General features: G+C 41.6%; 1 protein-coding gene across 5 annotated transcripts in view; it reads right to left on the bottom strand.

Moving 5' to 3' along the window:
- Positions 1 to 14070, bottom strand: part of ATRNL1 (attractin like 1) — a 425500-nt gene extending 411430 nt beyond the window's left edge. For 3 of the 5 annotated variants that reach the window (XM_042863594.1, XM_042863598.1, XM_042863596.1), the window contains exon 1: positions 13492 to 14070. In XM_042863594.1, coding sequence (XP_042719528.1) covers positions 13492 to 13793 — 302 coding nt within the window. In that variant the 5' untranslated portion in view covers positions 13794 to 14070. The remainder of the gene's footprint in view (positions 1 to 13491) is intronic. The other 2 variants (XM_042863593.1, XM_042863595.1) reach the window with 1 other exon arrangement.
- Positions 14071 to 14735: the final 665 nt, after the last annotated feature.

The raw sequence follows: 14735 nt of genomic DNA, 5'->3' as shown, positions 1-14735 counted from the left end.
GAAAGGGATACTTCACCAAGGCACCTCCTACTTATATTATTTATTAAAAAAAAAAAACCCTTAAAAAAGGGATGGCTGCACCATCCACCAGCCATGCAGACTTAAAATGTAAGGCACTAAATACCACAGACACTGACTAGCTATGTCATTCTTCTCTACTGCTAAGCATAGAATAATGTTAGGCTAACACACATTTCACCATCTGCAAATGAAAGGTGTATTATTGCCATAAACACAATCTCAAGAGTCTCCATTCCATCACACAAATTTCCTTAGGCTTACTTTCAAATTAGACAAACATATTCTAAAAAGATCGATTACATCATCTTAAGGCTATAGCAATTGAGACTGAGTCCTGCGGTCTAACTGCAAATGAACAGTCATAATTCCTTGTTACACAGCAAATAATAATGCAGAAGCTGTATTCAAATTGTACAGTCACACCCAGGGATGCTTTCTGATGGTTTATATCTTCATGAAAAGCCTCTAAAAGAGACATTTCTCACCCTGTATTAATTAAAAGGCCCAAATCCTATTCTGTGCTCATATTTTGCTTTACTACAATACTTTCCTGTACTATGCAGTGACCTCTTTACAGAAAGTTTTTCACATCCACCCACCTTGAGCAAATACTTCTGTAAGTAGGCTGTACCTGTGAACCACAGTTTCTAGAAAACTACTTTCTGAAGTCTATCTATACCTCCAAACACAGAATAAAATAAGATTCAAGATGACTGCTTATAAGAAAAAGTATAGTATTTCATAGAATCACAGAACAGCCTGCGTTGAAAAGGACCACAGTGATCACCCAGTTCCAAACCCCTGCTGTGTGCAGGGTCGCCAGCCACCAGACCAGGCTGCCCAGAGCCACATCCAGCCTGGCCTTGAATGTCTCCAGGGATGGGGCATCCACAACCTCCTTGTTCCAGTGCATCACCACCCTCTGAGTATTTCTGACATGCAAACATTGCATCCACATGGCTATGTAATTCTCTGTTTCCTACCTATGTGAATAACTTATACACCTGCATACACAACCCCCTAAATATCAGTGAATATGGACAAAAGTGCACTTTGACACTTAAAAAGAAAAAAAAACCCACAAACTTCTGATAGTCTAAAGAAACAACTGTATCCTCCAAAACTCTCATACCCCTATGAAAACCTACCCATAAGGGTTTGCAAAAGCAAGCAGGCTGGATGTATGCAGCCTGGAACTCAAGTCACTGTTGTAGAGTTGCACAGAACATCAGAACCAGCTTGTGCTCTTGAGTCTGGGTACAAACAGAATTTGCACTGCTAACACTTATTGAGCAGAATCCACAGCCTTCCCCATGCAGTAACAACCTCACACACATCGCAAACCTACTGCCTCTAGCCTGTGACTCAGGATAGGATTTTTCCTTTTCTCTTGTCCATTCTCCTACAGAACTGCTCACAAGACCTTTCAGACTAGGAGGCTTTTGGAAACTTTTGATCATGTGTACATGTAGCAAGAGAAAAGCAATAAGATGACAAGCAATCAATGAGAAAAGCTGTTCTTAAGTCTACACATGGTTGGATGGTTGCTTAAATGAGAGGATGGCTTTATTTCCTGCTTGAGAGGTTTCTGTTTTTTTAAATATACTTCGTAAAATACTCAACATACAGAAGATGAGTTTGCATTTACTGCATACCTACAACATGCAGCATTTGCAGTATGTTGTAGGTTGACATCTTCTTGGAAAGGCTCCTAAACACTTCTGCTCCACTGGGAAGAAGAAAATGATCATCAATTCCATACCTAGGAAGTTCAGCGCAATTAAAAACAGGAAAGGAAAAGATGTTGCTTTTTCCTCACTAATCTGTAGCTTTTCAAACATAGGATACTTGAGGATTTCCTCCATCAACTAGTGTTCTTTTATTTAACACGGTATGCTTTCAAGTAGCACCAACCAGACTAACTGATACGATACACTGAAGTCTAAACCAGCAACAGCACAGCTGTGAGAACAACAGAGTATTTCCTCCACTCAAGATGTTGCACCGCTATGCTCACGCTTGCCAAGCTCAGCATATGTTGGGTTTGTCATTCTCCCATGCCTGAACGGTAATTTACCCCCCATATCCAGTGAGTTACACAAAGAGAAGAAGGAAGCTTCAAATTTGAAAGCTACAGTACAGATCAGAGTACTGCAGGTTGCTCCACACTTTCCTTGATCTTCACAGAGAAACAAACCAAATTTTAATTGTTGCATTTTAAAAAGGAGGAGCATGACTAATTGCATCCATCAGATACTTTGGTCTTCATTAGTAGATGGAAATTAAAATGGTCAAGTTTAATCAAGATAAAAATAAAGTGACTGGAGAACAGGTGATGTATGAGAGAACTATATTAGACCCTTTACAAGAAGGAAATATCCTTAGACAAGAGCTTTAACTGCAATTAAAAATTATTATTATAACAATTGGATACATTAGGGGTTTTTTTTGTTATTGGTTGTTTTGTTTTTTTTTTTTCTTCTTAATACAATCATTATTGAGTATGACCTCAAGGCAATAGAAATAAATAATACCAACTCAGAGGAACATGCTCCCAAATTGCATTTCAGTACAACCCTGGAAGCCTCCACCATTCTGAAAGAATCTAATATATACTGGTTCTGCTTTTAAGCCCAATTGCTACCTAAAAATGCAGTTGACTGACATTAGAAGCCCTGAGTCTTAGAAGAAATATTCTGCTTATCTTCAGCTGCCTGTCACCTCTGAGTTTTTATACGAAATTTCTGAACGCACGCAAACCCCAAAAGCAGTAAGTGCACTTTAATGATGCATATAAAATCAGAAATAAAATAACCAAGCAATTATTGTGTTAGAAAACAGCTTTTGTGAACTGTTACATTAATACATTCAACTGTGGGTTGCACATCTCCAAATGTTGCTTCAAAAAAACAACAAAAATAAGAGGCCAGGTCAACTACAAATTCAGTCCAGTTCCAACATCCTGGCTCATATGAATGGAGGACCCCATCCAAGGTCAATCCTCTTTACCATCCCCTTAGCCACATGGACACTTACATTTGCATTAACATAGGCCCAGACACACTGAACTTCTCCAGGATGCATTTGGAGCAGTCAGTCAAAAATATCATCCTTTGCTATAGATCCAAACCAGAAAACAAAGCTTCATATCACATACATCTGATAATACTACATGTAAAAGGTACCTGAAATAAAACAAAGCATTTCTTGAAGTGAGGTCAGGGGCATAATCACAGAAAATTATATAAACCCAAGTTATGATTTCAATTCTGTCACTTATTAATTAACATTAAAAAAAAAAAACTACACAGCTTTGGTTTTTCTAAGCATAAAACAAATGGGAGAAACTAGCACCTATTCCTCAAAGCCATGGTGATCATCAGCTACTTAGTGTTTAATTCAAGATACTAAGTACAACAGAGATGTGCCAAGATGAAGCACATCTTGAATACAGGTAGGGTTTGGATTCCCAGCCTCTCAGAGCTATTCAGAAATTAAACTCTAGAAAAACTGTATCATATTCATTTCACAAATCACTCCTACAAAGTACTATTAAAAATGCCCATGTAAACAAAGTTTTAAACACAGGTGTTGTAGATTTAATACTTGCATCACTTTAAGTTTTACATACCATCTGCAAAAGTACTTTTAAGCACAACTGCCTTAATGCTGTTACATCTGCTCACACAAATGCAGATGTGTATGTTTTCAAAACCAACCATCTGCTTCTGTATTTGTTATTTTCCAAGAGCACCTTCCAGCTTCTGTCCAACGTTTGAAGTTATCCTCCAGGAGGTGCCTCAGCTGAATTTGATAGCCAACAAAACATTTAGTGATACAAGAGAACTACCAAACCACACTGCTTAATTCAGTTGCAACAGCTCTGTGATACTTCCTACGAAGCACGCAGTTCATTCCCTCTGGCACATTTTGTACATCCTTACATACATTTGATTATCAACTGTATCCATCCTCCAAGCTGTGTTTGCACACGCATAAACCTTAATAAGAGTTTTTCTGCATTTGTTTAGCTTTTGATTTCTTGTTTTTGTTCCTCTGTGAGAAGTATGTTCTCTTATATACTCTACAGACTGTGGGAAGAAAATTAAGGAGTAAGCCACCTTATAGCTGAATTAATGCTCTTTTCAGTTTTCCTAATAAGGCTGGAATTCTAAGTCACTATTTCATATAAAAAGTCAGACTGGATAGAAGTTGGTACATTTTTTGAAAGACAAAGGAAATTATCTTTACTGCCTTTTACTCTTCACCACCATCTATTACAAAAAGTGTTTAACTACAATATAAGTTGACTATAAAAGAAAATATTTTGATAATCCTGCCTGTGCTTGGATGGCAAAGATAAAGAAAAGAAATATACACACACACACACACACACACACACACATCAATGACATGTTTGTCTTTCTGCTCCTTGGTGCCTCATTTTTGCTTTCACCTTGAACAGAAAGTTTCTTTGGAGCTCACCAGACTGTATCAAGCTCTCCTCCCTGGCTTTTGACCAAGATCATTTCTGTTCACACTTTACTGCAGCAACTGGTTAAGTATATATTTTCATTTGCAGCACTTTTGATCCCTCTTCAGTCCAAGTTCCTACAACTCAATAATTACATGCCAACTTTACCCACGGTTTCACTGAAGGCAAATTGTTAGCCTTCAAAGTAACAGAGAAGAAACTGAAAATTCAAAAATAAGACAATATTCAAACATCTATTCAAAAAAATTAAGGTGTGTGTCTACAATAAAAGTCCATTTAATTAAAGATAGTGGATCCAGATTCCTGATTCTGGAACAACGTAATGCAAACATCCTGCAAACTGGAAGCCCACGGGTCTCTGACATCAATACAGGAATGTAAAATCCAATATAGATCATTTTTTCATACAAGCAGAGTAACTTCAAAGTAGCTGCTAAGCAGTCCTGAGATGGCTGTATCTCTCAATATTTTAATAACATTTAATCCAAGGGTGAGAATTAAGTCCTTCTGGGCATTTCCATCTTAACTATAAGATTATCAGCAGTTTGGATAATGTACAAACTGCTTTTGCAGAGATTCTCTTATTCTAGAGAAGAATATTTTCTTCAAACATTCTGCAATAATACAGACCAGTTCCAAGTTGGTCTTAGGTCCCTCTGACCTAATGAGAAAGCTATTTGACACATATTTGAGATGCACAGTACAATTTGGACAGGAGTAGTTCATGCCATAGTATTTATTACATTCTAGGAAGAAATGCATTCTCAATCTACTAAAAATCATACCTAGTTTGTGAGCTGTCCCCCATCATTACAGTCACGAATCACCTGAAGTCTTCAACCTTACAGGAAGTGCTTATTTCCTTTTAACAAATGAGTCACTGAAGCACAGAAATTAAGTACCAACTCCATAGGAAATTCAGATGCCAAATGTCATTTTTGGTGCCTGCATCCAAACTTGGAGTCATTCAGTACCTACTTAATTGTCAGGTAATCCACAAATACAAATTACTCCCTACCTAAATAAGGTTTTCCAAGTGTACACTGCTTAAAACATGTAGTGAGCAGTGCCTCTCCCTCTGCAGCTTGCCACCAGCTCAACTCTCGTGCTTGCTCGTTAGGCTTTTAATAACATATAGGGCAACCTCAATTCCTACTTTGAGAATTCCCACAGCTCACCCACCTCACATGAAGGCATGAAGGCATTCACTCTGCTTATAGCTTACAGTTGTCTCTTAATCCAGTTAATCAGTAGAGGCCACTGCAGTGCCCAGACTCCCCGTGTTTCACTCCTCCTTACATCAACTCTGAAGCACGTTTTCCAAGACCAGACCGTGCAGCTCCTTGTAATTTCCACAAACACTAACAGAAAATTATTCTTCAATACTGCTTGAGATTTCCAGTGCAGTTTCAAATATATGAAGTATTAAGCAACAACAAAACACACATCCTACTAAAAGCCTTTTTCTTCAATGTTCAGAAAGACAGTTCCTCTCAATAAACACTTCCCAGTGCAGATAGTTTAATTTACAGGGGAAGTTTAGCACACCTATGTGGCTTATGCATCTACATTTTAAAGACAGTATTTCTTATATTGGAAATCATATGAACTACCACTGTATTTTAAAGTTTTAATGCACAGAGTAACTCGCACTGGAAGAATTATTTTTCAGGGCATCACCACTAAACTCAATTTTAAGCAAAACAATAATCACATCTGACATAAAATCATAATGACCTACACATTCTCAGTAGTTTAATTACACCAATATTCACATGCTGGCTTATAACAAGACAATTCATAGGTGTAAATTCTTACACACAATTCCACTGGCTTCAGAGAGACTAATTATGTGCATGCCTTGAATTAATACAGGTCATGCTGATGACAAAGGCTGTTTGGCAACTGATAGGCTGACTCAGGATTTCACTATGTGTAATAGAAGCCAGCTTAATGAGGACATCATTCCACATTAAAATTAAGGCGAAGGAACTCTATGATATCTAGAAGGAAGGTTCCTTTTCCTATCCACATCTATAGCTCCCCTGGGTCAGTATGAAACTGGTAATCGGGCTAGCTCACAAAAAAATAAGAAGACTAGTCAGTGGGAAAGAGATTTTGCCATTGATACATTTCAGCTGCTAATGCTTACATAAGAAGCAGAAAGACACCTTTAAAGATAATCACAAAGGATAAAGCACCTGAGGCTAAGAGCAAAATTGTAACTTTTTTTTTCTACAGATCATTTCTTCAGCAACTTTTGTTTCTGCTTACAGTCTGCGATTTAAGGACACTGCTTGTGCAAGTCATTCTGCAGACAACAGAATCCAGAAACTTTTGTAGGTGCTCTGAGAACACGCAGGAGGTAATTCAGAAGTGCAGTAAGAGCCTGTCTGAAGGGGATGTACTCAGAGGAGCTCACCTAACTGCTATGGTCCATATGACAGAACGACAGAAACTTGCAAGTTACCAAATAAACAAAGAACTGTCTGAAGACAATTTTTTATTTATTTTTTTAAAGACCACATTTAAGTCAGCTGGGTATTTCCTCTCATTCAGTTAATTAAGAACTTAAAAGGAAGAGTTAATGCATGTACGGTCTTTGATTCTAATGATCTTCTACATATCGGTATACAAAATAAGCCTAGAAAAGGGCTAACTTCTGATCCAACCTCAGGGAAACATTCCCCCTCCCCAGAGAGGTCATCCTGAGACTCACAAAATTAATGAAACCTGTTTTCCTGTAACACTCAGTCTGAAGATTGATTGACTTTAACAACTAAATACACAGACACTGTGACTGCAGCTTTTCCTGCTCTTGGGCCACTCATAATGCTTCTCTTCCTGAATTCCCCAGAGTCTTGTAACTCAACTCAATCTTTCCCACTCCCTTCTGTTCTAACTCCAATTGTCATGAAAACTGTAACTGACAAATAGACTCCAAGGTATACAACAGGAGGAAGGAGTAGATGCACAAGATCGTATCAAAAGTTTTATTCCTTTTGTAGGTCATTATAAATAAGTAAATTATGAGAATAACCAAGTTGTTGAGCAAAGAAATATAGATAATAGTGTATGTGTAGGGTAAGAGATTTATGGAACAAAATAAATCTACATTAAGTCTGCACTGTTAAACAGGACATGTGAAGTTGGTCTCCCAGACACTGCACAGAAGCAAGCATGTAGACTCATATCCTGCCATACAACTATGAAAAGTAAACTCAATGTTGTATATGCAGAGTTCAGCTAAGTCTGAAATTAGAAAATTAAATAGCAGAAGCACTGCCTTTATATATTTTCTAACAATCATCAGGTTCAATACTGAACTTCAACAGCATGGCCATAATCATAATGGGTTTTGCTTATACTTACTTTATACTTCCGTGCATATCCTGTGGCAACAAGCTCTATAATTTCATTATGTAGCACAGGAAGAGCTTCCACTGTTATTTTAAGCTTTCCACCAGTCCTGATGCTGTAAAACATAGCTGAAAATATGCCCTGTTGTGCTTCCCCGTTAGCTATGATTTTACATACCTAACTGCACTATAACTGCAGTAAGGAAAAGAGCCATCTTACCATACCCTTAAATATTCCTGAAGTGTGACAGCAAATATAGTCAAAGAGCTGCCCAGAACAGCAGGCGTTACCAAGGCAAAGTACTTCTCTCTTTCCATCTTATAGATACACCCGAAATAATTGATCTCCTTTTAGTGATACTATCTCACATGAATACATAATAAAAAGAGGCACTGAAAGCAAGAGACAAATTGAATGCAAGGACCAGTTCAAACAGCTCTCTTAACACCACTGTATCAAGGAAAAGTCCTGCTGCCTTTCCCACAACAAATAGGTGTCTCTGATGAACTTCCTCACCCCAGGAAAGGGATTAACAAGAAATGTTTACCTCTGCACAGAAACACAAAGCACAGTCATTGGCAAGATAGTATCGTACAGAGTTGAAGAAATGCAAACTAACTTTAAGGAAACAAAATTCTATACGTAAGATCAGGGATTTTCTTTTCCAGAAAACATGAGTTCCAATTACTTCTGCTGTTACAACGCACTTGGGTAAGATGTTGGTCTTTAATGAAGACATCTGCCCTTAACCAGCCTCTTATCCCTCACTGAGCAGAGCTAACTGTTGCTTTTACATATTGTTACACTTTTCTGCCTAAGAAAACATCAGCACAGCCTGTGAGGCACTGCAGAGAAAGCACACACTAGTGCCAAAGCCCCGCTAATTACAGCAAGCAATACACAGATTATTCACTAATTTATGTCTAGGACTCAGCATTTGTTAAGACAAATCATTTTAGCTCTACTTCTACACTGCTAAATACCTCCAACAGCAGACTGTCCCTCAGCAAGGGGATCGAGGCCAAGTCTCCAGCTGAAGAGTTTCAGCTGCAGACAGAGCTTACTGGAAGAGCAGGAGCTGATTGTACCATAGAAGCATTTCCTTACCATCACTCTAAGTGGAAGTTGCAGTCATTTTGTTTCATACAAATTCACCGTAACAAGGTCAGGTTCTGAACATAGAGTTATTATAATTTAATGAAGCTTAATTAGAAATGCTACAGCTTATTTGGTATCGAATGGTAGGAAACACAAACATAGCCACTAGTGCCACCACTGCAGAGGGCCACAGAGAGGCACAAGGGTCACAAGCAGGTGGAAAATTTGAGAAATACAATCTTCAAACAAAGCAGAGCAAAACCAAGGCATTACTACGTGGCCACTGCGTAGTAACAAAGCACAACCTCTCACCCAGGCTTCCTATAACATGCATTTAAACCACAACATTTGGACTTCCCTAAAGAAAGCGATAGAAGGAAAACAGCAACAGAAAGATGGGAAATCAAGCACAAGCTTAAAGTCCAGACTGACCACAGTGTGTCAAACCAGTTTTCATCTGCAACATTAAGATTACAGAACACAGATTTCTGTTCTGATGGATCTGACAACTGTTGGCAATTTCATTAGGAAGAGAGCAGCTACTAAACACTAGTTTGGGATTAACATACTTAGGGTTTTTGGTTTGGGATTTGTTAGTTTTAAACAACAGGTCTCAAAACTGGAGAAGCTTGCACAGTGAACTAGTATCCCACCTGCAGGTTTCTTGCATGCTTGAATTTAATAATCACTGTATATAGTCTTTAGAATGTGATCAGGTGCAAAGAGAGAAGTGCTTTCCAATTTCAGCATTGAAATGCCATCATTTCAAACAGAATGTATGCCATTGAAATTATTCTTGTTTACATAACAACACAGGTAAAATTCAAGTAATGTGAAGATTATAGTGATTAGGGACAGCCACATTTAGTCATAGAAACTTCTACAGAACATGACTGCTAAAAACATTTGATCACACTGAAGTACAACTAGATGAAAATAAAACTCAATGTATCTACGCTTGCGTTTTTCCTTGACATCTTTGGAGCTATAGATTCGAGACTCCCTCCTATAAGAACAGACCCTGCTGCCCCTTTAGCTTTCTTATCTTACCTATCTCCCAAGTACACAAACAGAATTTCTCACTTTTTTTAATATCTAAATTTCTCTTCTCCATTTTGGTTCAAAAAAAGATTTTCATCCTATCTGAATATAAGGCAGTGGAAAGTACAGCAGAGCAACTAGACGCAAATGGCCTTCAGACGGCCATTTTGGCCAGACAGTAGTTTACCACCAAGCAGAACTGAGGCTCATGCTGGGAGATGACTGACACAGCTGTGAATGCAACAGTGAGAGCAGCAGCACCGCTCTGTTTTCACAACACAAATTTTACAATGTAAGGAGTAAATAACAATGCTGATAAATACAAGTAGTGTAACAGTGCTAAAGAATCTTTTCACCCATTTCCCCCTGCTCCCACTCCCTCCCCATCCACTCCTCCTTCATCCATTTTGCAAAGTACTCTGCTCACTCAGTAGGTCTTCTACAGGGAAAAGGCAAGGTTACCATAGTACTGTCCATTAGCTTTGACACTTCCTTACTAAGATTGATCAATTATTTTTGATGTCTCTCTACTATGCTGTTATTTCCCAATCCAGAAAAGTAATAAAACTGAAAATATTACTCATCTCTCACAAAAGAATTAATGGTCCCAAGATACCCCTAGGTAGTATTTCTCCTGCAGTAATGTTTCTCTTGCTTGCTAATGCAACTCCCTCACTCCCAGAAGAGGGAAAATAACCACATTTGATTTATACAAAGAAGAATAAAGATCCCTTTATTTTGGTACGTTTCAAGCTTGCCCTTAAGCCTTTTTCCTCAGATAATTTGGTGACAGAAAACTGGCTTCACACCTGCCTGATTTAGGTCATTAAAAGCTCATTTTTAAATTTAACATAAGACAGGCACACACAGCAACTTTGAACTGCTGAACTTTGAAATACTATAAACATTCAGATTGTAAAAGTTCCTATTAACATTCTTACACATCACACTTTATAATCCATGTTAATTTTTAATGCAGTTATAATAGCCAAACACACTTTTCAATCTTTCTGTTATTTTGAAACATTCTTCATAATAGCTCTTACCGTAAGAAACGACTGCTCCATGGTGATACAATTCCAACACGACTGGTCAAATAAGAGTATTACCATCACAAAAACCCAACCACAGCAATCCGTGTATAAAGCAGATAGTCACGCTTCACAGGCAAGTGGAACAACATACTAAACTTCCATAATAATAAATCAAACAACTACGAATAACTGCAGGAGTCAGAAAGATCCTCAGTCAGCTGGTCCTAAAGTAATCTAACATTCATTTTCCAACTGTTGTGTAAATACACTCAGCTCATCACCCATTCAGCACTCTTCTGAGTTTTGGCAATTCAACACAGAGCCACTCTGAGCTGCTGCTTGCATTGCAACAGCCATGACCATATTTCATAGCATCAGGGTTTGGAAAACGTTAGAACTCAGAATGCTTATTTTCATTATAGAGTACATTTTGCTTCTAAGATTAAAGATGAGCTATCGAAGATATACTACTACCAAGAAAGCCCTCAGCAAATTAAAAAAAAAGGAGGGGAGAGGTGGGGGAGGGGGGTGCAGGGAACTCCAACATAATTGCAAAAGCTCACATCTGTAACAAAAACCATAACATGAGCATCACAGCCATTTCTGAAGCTAATCATGCAAGAACACAGAGGAGCTAATAAAAAAAGAATCTATTCTGATTTCACCAAAACTCCCAGAGGCACATCGATTAACCACTGCATTAGCCAAGCTCGGAAGAGATGCCCTTTCAACACTCAGGCAGAACTTCCTCTAGGTGGGGATGGATTATTAACTTTCCACCAGAAGCGAGCAAAGAAAATGTAACCACTATGCCTCCACTCATTGAATTCTTCACCTGACAAACACAATGAGCATAAAGAAACATAAATGCTGTAACAAGTAATGAAGGATATGCATGTGAGGGCTCACTAAAGGCTCCAGTAACCATTCACAAAACACACTGACAAGCTTTGAAATTGAGGAGATGAAAATTTCCTTCAGCCCTTACAGTATTAGGGTCTGCAGCGCCAGGGATCAAGGTAGAGGATCTGAGTAATCTCTTTAAAGGAAGGAAATACCTGCTCTGCCAGTCTGCTGCAGATCATCACACACAAAGACGATTCACCTGGGCCTCTGCTCACCCAATCCCCACAGCAATCCTCCCCTCGTGCCAGGGCACAGAGCAGACACCAGCCCCAAAGCCTCCATGCACGGAGGTAGCCGGTGACCAACTCTGAAACATTGTTATTGAATTCATCTGCAGACAGGATCCATTGTATTGCCTCACATTTCACCTACAACCGAGTTTCACGGAGAGAGGCATTATGCTGGGAGTATCTGGTGGGTTTTTCTGCAACACGTGCCTCACTTCAGCTGCACATCTGGTTGTCAGTTGCTCCCCAACTCCCCATGCTAACAAGTCACTAGATTCACTTTTTGCTTACTTAGGACTGAGAGAATAAATATGCAGATAGTTAGAAGATGCACGAATTACATGGCTTAACTTTAGTAGTTGGAAGCACAGTTTAAAACAGATAATTATGGATGCTTTTAACCTTAAAGTACTTTGCAAGGAGTACTTGCAAGGATAAAATCTGAGTTCTGTAAGATGCAGCCTCACCAGTATTTTTCTTTTAGCTAGATATTAAACACTTCCCAGCTGTATATGTCAATACAGTTAATAAGCAAGAGCTCCTGCTTTTCCAGCTTTAAGGAGGCGTTCTACATGGGAATGAAATGCAGTGTCCTGTCCAAGGTTATACAGAGAAATAACAGCAAACTGTTACCTCCAGCAGCGCTCCTCGCCCTTACCCTGACACCAAAGGGGGTGGGGGGAAGTGACAGCCCTATAAATTAACTTTTCTCTCCAACCACACATAGAAAAGCAAGTGTCAGTGTGTGGCTCTGTCTCCCTGATCAATGGCTCCATTTCACATTCACTTTTTGAGAATAAGAAGCTAGATCCAGCACCACCAACCACTACTTTATGTTTACATCACTGTTTCCTCTCCTCTAAACCTCATCATGGTTGATGCACATTTCACTAACAGTTATATTTATGTCATTCTGGACGTGCCCTAACTTGGGTTAAACACTTGTAAGAAAGGGAGCACGCAACGAGCAAGAGACTGTCACTCTCCATAAGGCAAAAGTCACCAGTAATTTTCGCTCACTGGGCCATTGGGCAATCTCATGAGGTGCCCATGTCATTTCCATGACACTTCCAGAAGGGACAGCAGCGACACAGCTTTAGGCCGACTGCTGGGCTCCCACTGAGAGCAGCGGTAACCGCGTCCTGCATTCTCTGAAGGAGGGAGCAGGAGAGCTATTTCATCCCCAACTTCTGTCACATCTTTCCATCACACGTGAACAAAATCACAGAAAATAATTATAAGGAAAATAAAATAGGAAAAGCGTGAGCACCGATCTCAAAAAAGGAAGCGGCAATAAGCAGAGACTTACTTGAACCTGCCCTGGCAGTGCTGGCACTGATCTCCCACCCAGCCCTGGTCGCAGACGCAGGTAGAGTTGACACAGTGCCCCGAGAAGCAGGAGATCTTGTCGCAGGACTTGGACTGGGACACCTGGGCATAGAGGGCCAGGTAGAGGAATCCGTAGAAGAACAGCCAGCTGTTGACGTCCAGCAGAGCGGAGAAGCAGCAACAGCAGGCGGAGGGGAAAGGTCTCCAGGCGCCCAGGGGCGGAGGGGCGGCCCCAGCTTTGCTCAGGGCGCTGCCCGGCTCCGCGCTGCCCGCGGGGGCCATGGGCCGAGAGCCGGGAGCTTCCCGAGAGGAGAAATAATCCAGCCGGCGAGATTCAAACCCGCCGCTTCCCTCCGGCCTTCCTCCGCTCCCTCCTCCCGACCCCACCGCCGGCTCCTCACTCCCGAGGGGAAGCCCGGCAGCCCACAGCCATCCGCCCCTTCTCTTCTTCGTCCTCCTCGGGGCTCATCGCTCTTCTTCCATGGAGGAGGAGAGCTGCCTCTTGACCTTGCGCTTTCTCCTCGCAAGACGCGTCCCTCCCCCGCGCGCACACACCGCCCTCGCGCCGGCACCCCGCGCTCCCCCTCTCCTTTGTAGCCCCGCCGCACACACGCAGCAGCGGCAGGAGGAGCGCGGGAGGCGGGGGCCGCCGCCGTCCTCCTCGTCAGTCAGCGAGGGCGGCCGGGCCCGGAGCCGCTACGGCATCCCGCACGGCGCGGGGGGGGATGGGGAGGGGGGGCGGGGGGTCGGGAGGGACAGAGGAGCTTTTCTGCCCGCTCCGATAGCAGCCCTAGAGGGGCAGAGCGGCGGGAGAGGAGGGTTAGCGGCCGCGCTGCGTCCCGGCTGACAGCTTCCAAGCAGCCATTTTTAAAGGCTAATTGTAATCCCCTCTCCGCGCCGCCCGCTCGCTCTGCCGCCCCCCCTTCACCTCCCCCCGCTCTGCTTGGAGCCGTCCCTCGGCCGAGCCTTTAGCGGGAGGGAAGGAAGGAGGGAGCTGGGAGCCCGGCGGCAGCCACCTGCGTGCTGCAACGGGGGTGCGAGACACCGCGTGCCCCCCCAACGCACACGCACACTCAGACCGCACGAAGCCGGCGGGACCTTTAAGGCCGCGGGTCGGTCGGCAGCGCCGCTTGCAGCTTTGCTCCCGCGTGGCTTCGTGGGGGGTTGGCTGCGCTCTGCAGGGGCCGAGGGGCGGGAAGGGAGGGCACGAGGCCTGCTGCGTTC

This window comes from Lagopus leucura, unplaced genomic scaffold (genome assembly GCF_019238085.1).
Source record: "Lagopus leucura isolate 7727_CA_CO unplaced genomic scaffold, USGS_WTPT01 Super-Scaffold_741, whole genome shotgun sequence".
NCBI classification, from domain to species: Eukaryota; Metazoa; Chordata; class Aves; order Galliformes; family Phasianidae; genus Lagopus; species Lagopus leucura.
Note: the sequence above shows the minus strand (reverse complement) of the source record. Positions and strands in the feature narration are given on the sequence as shown.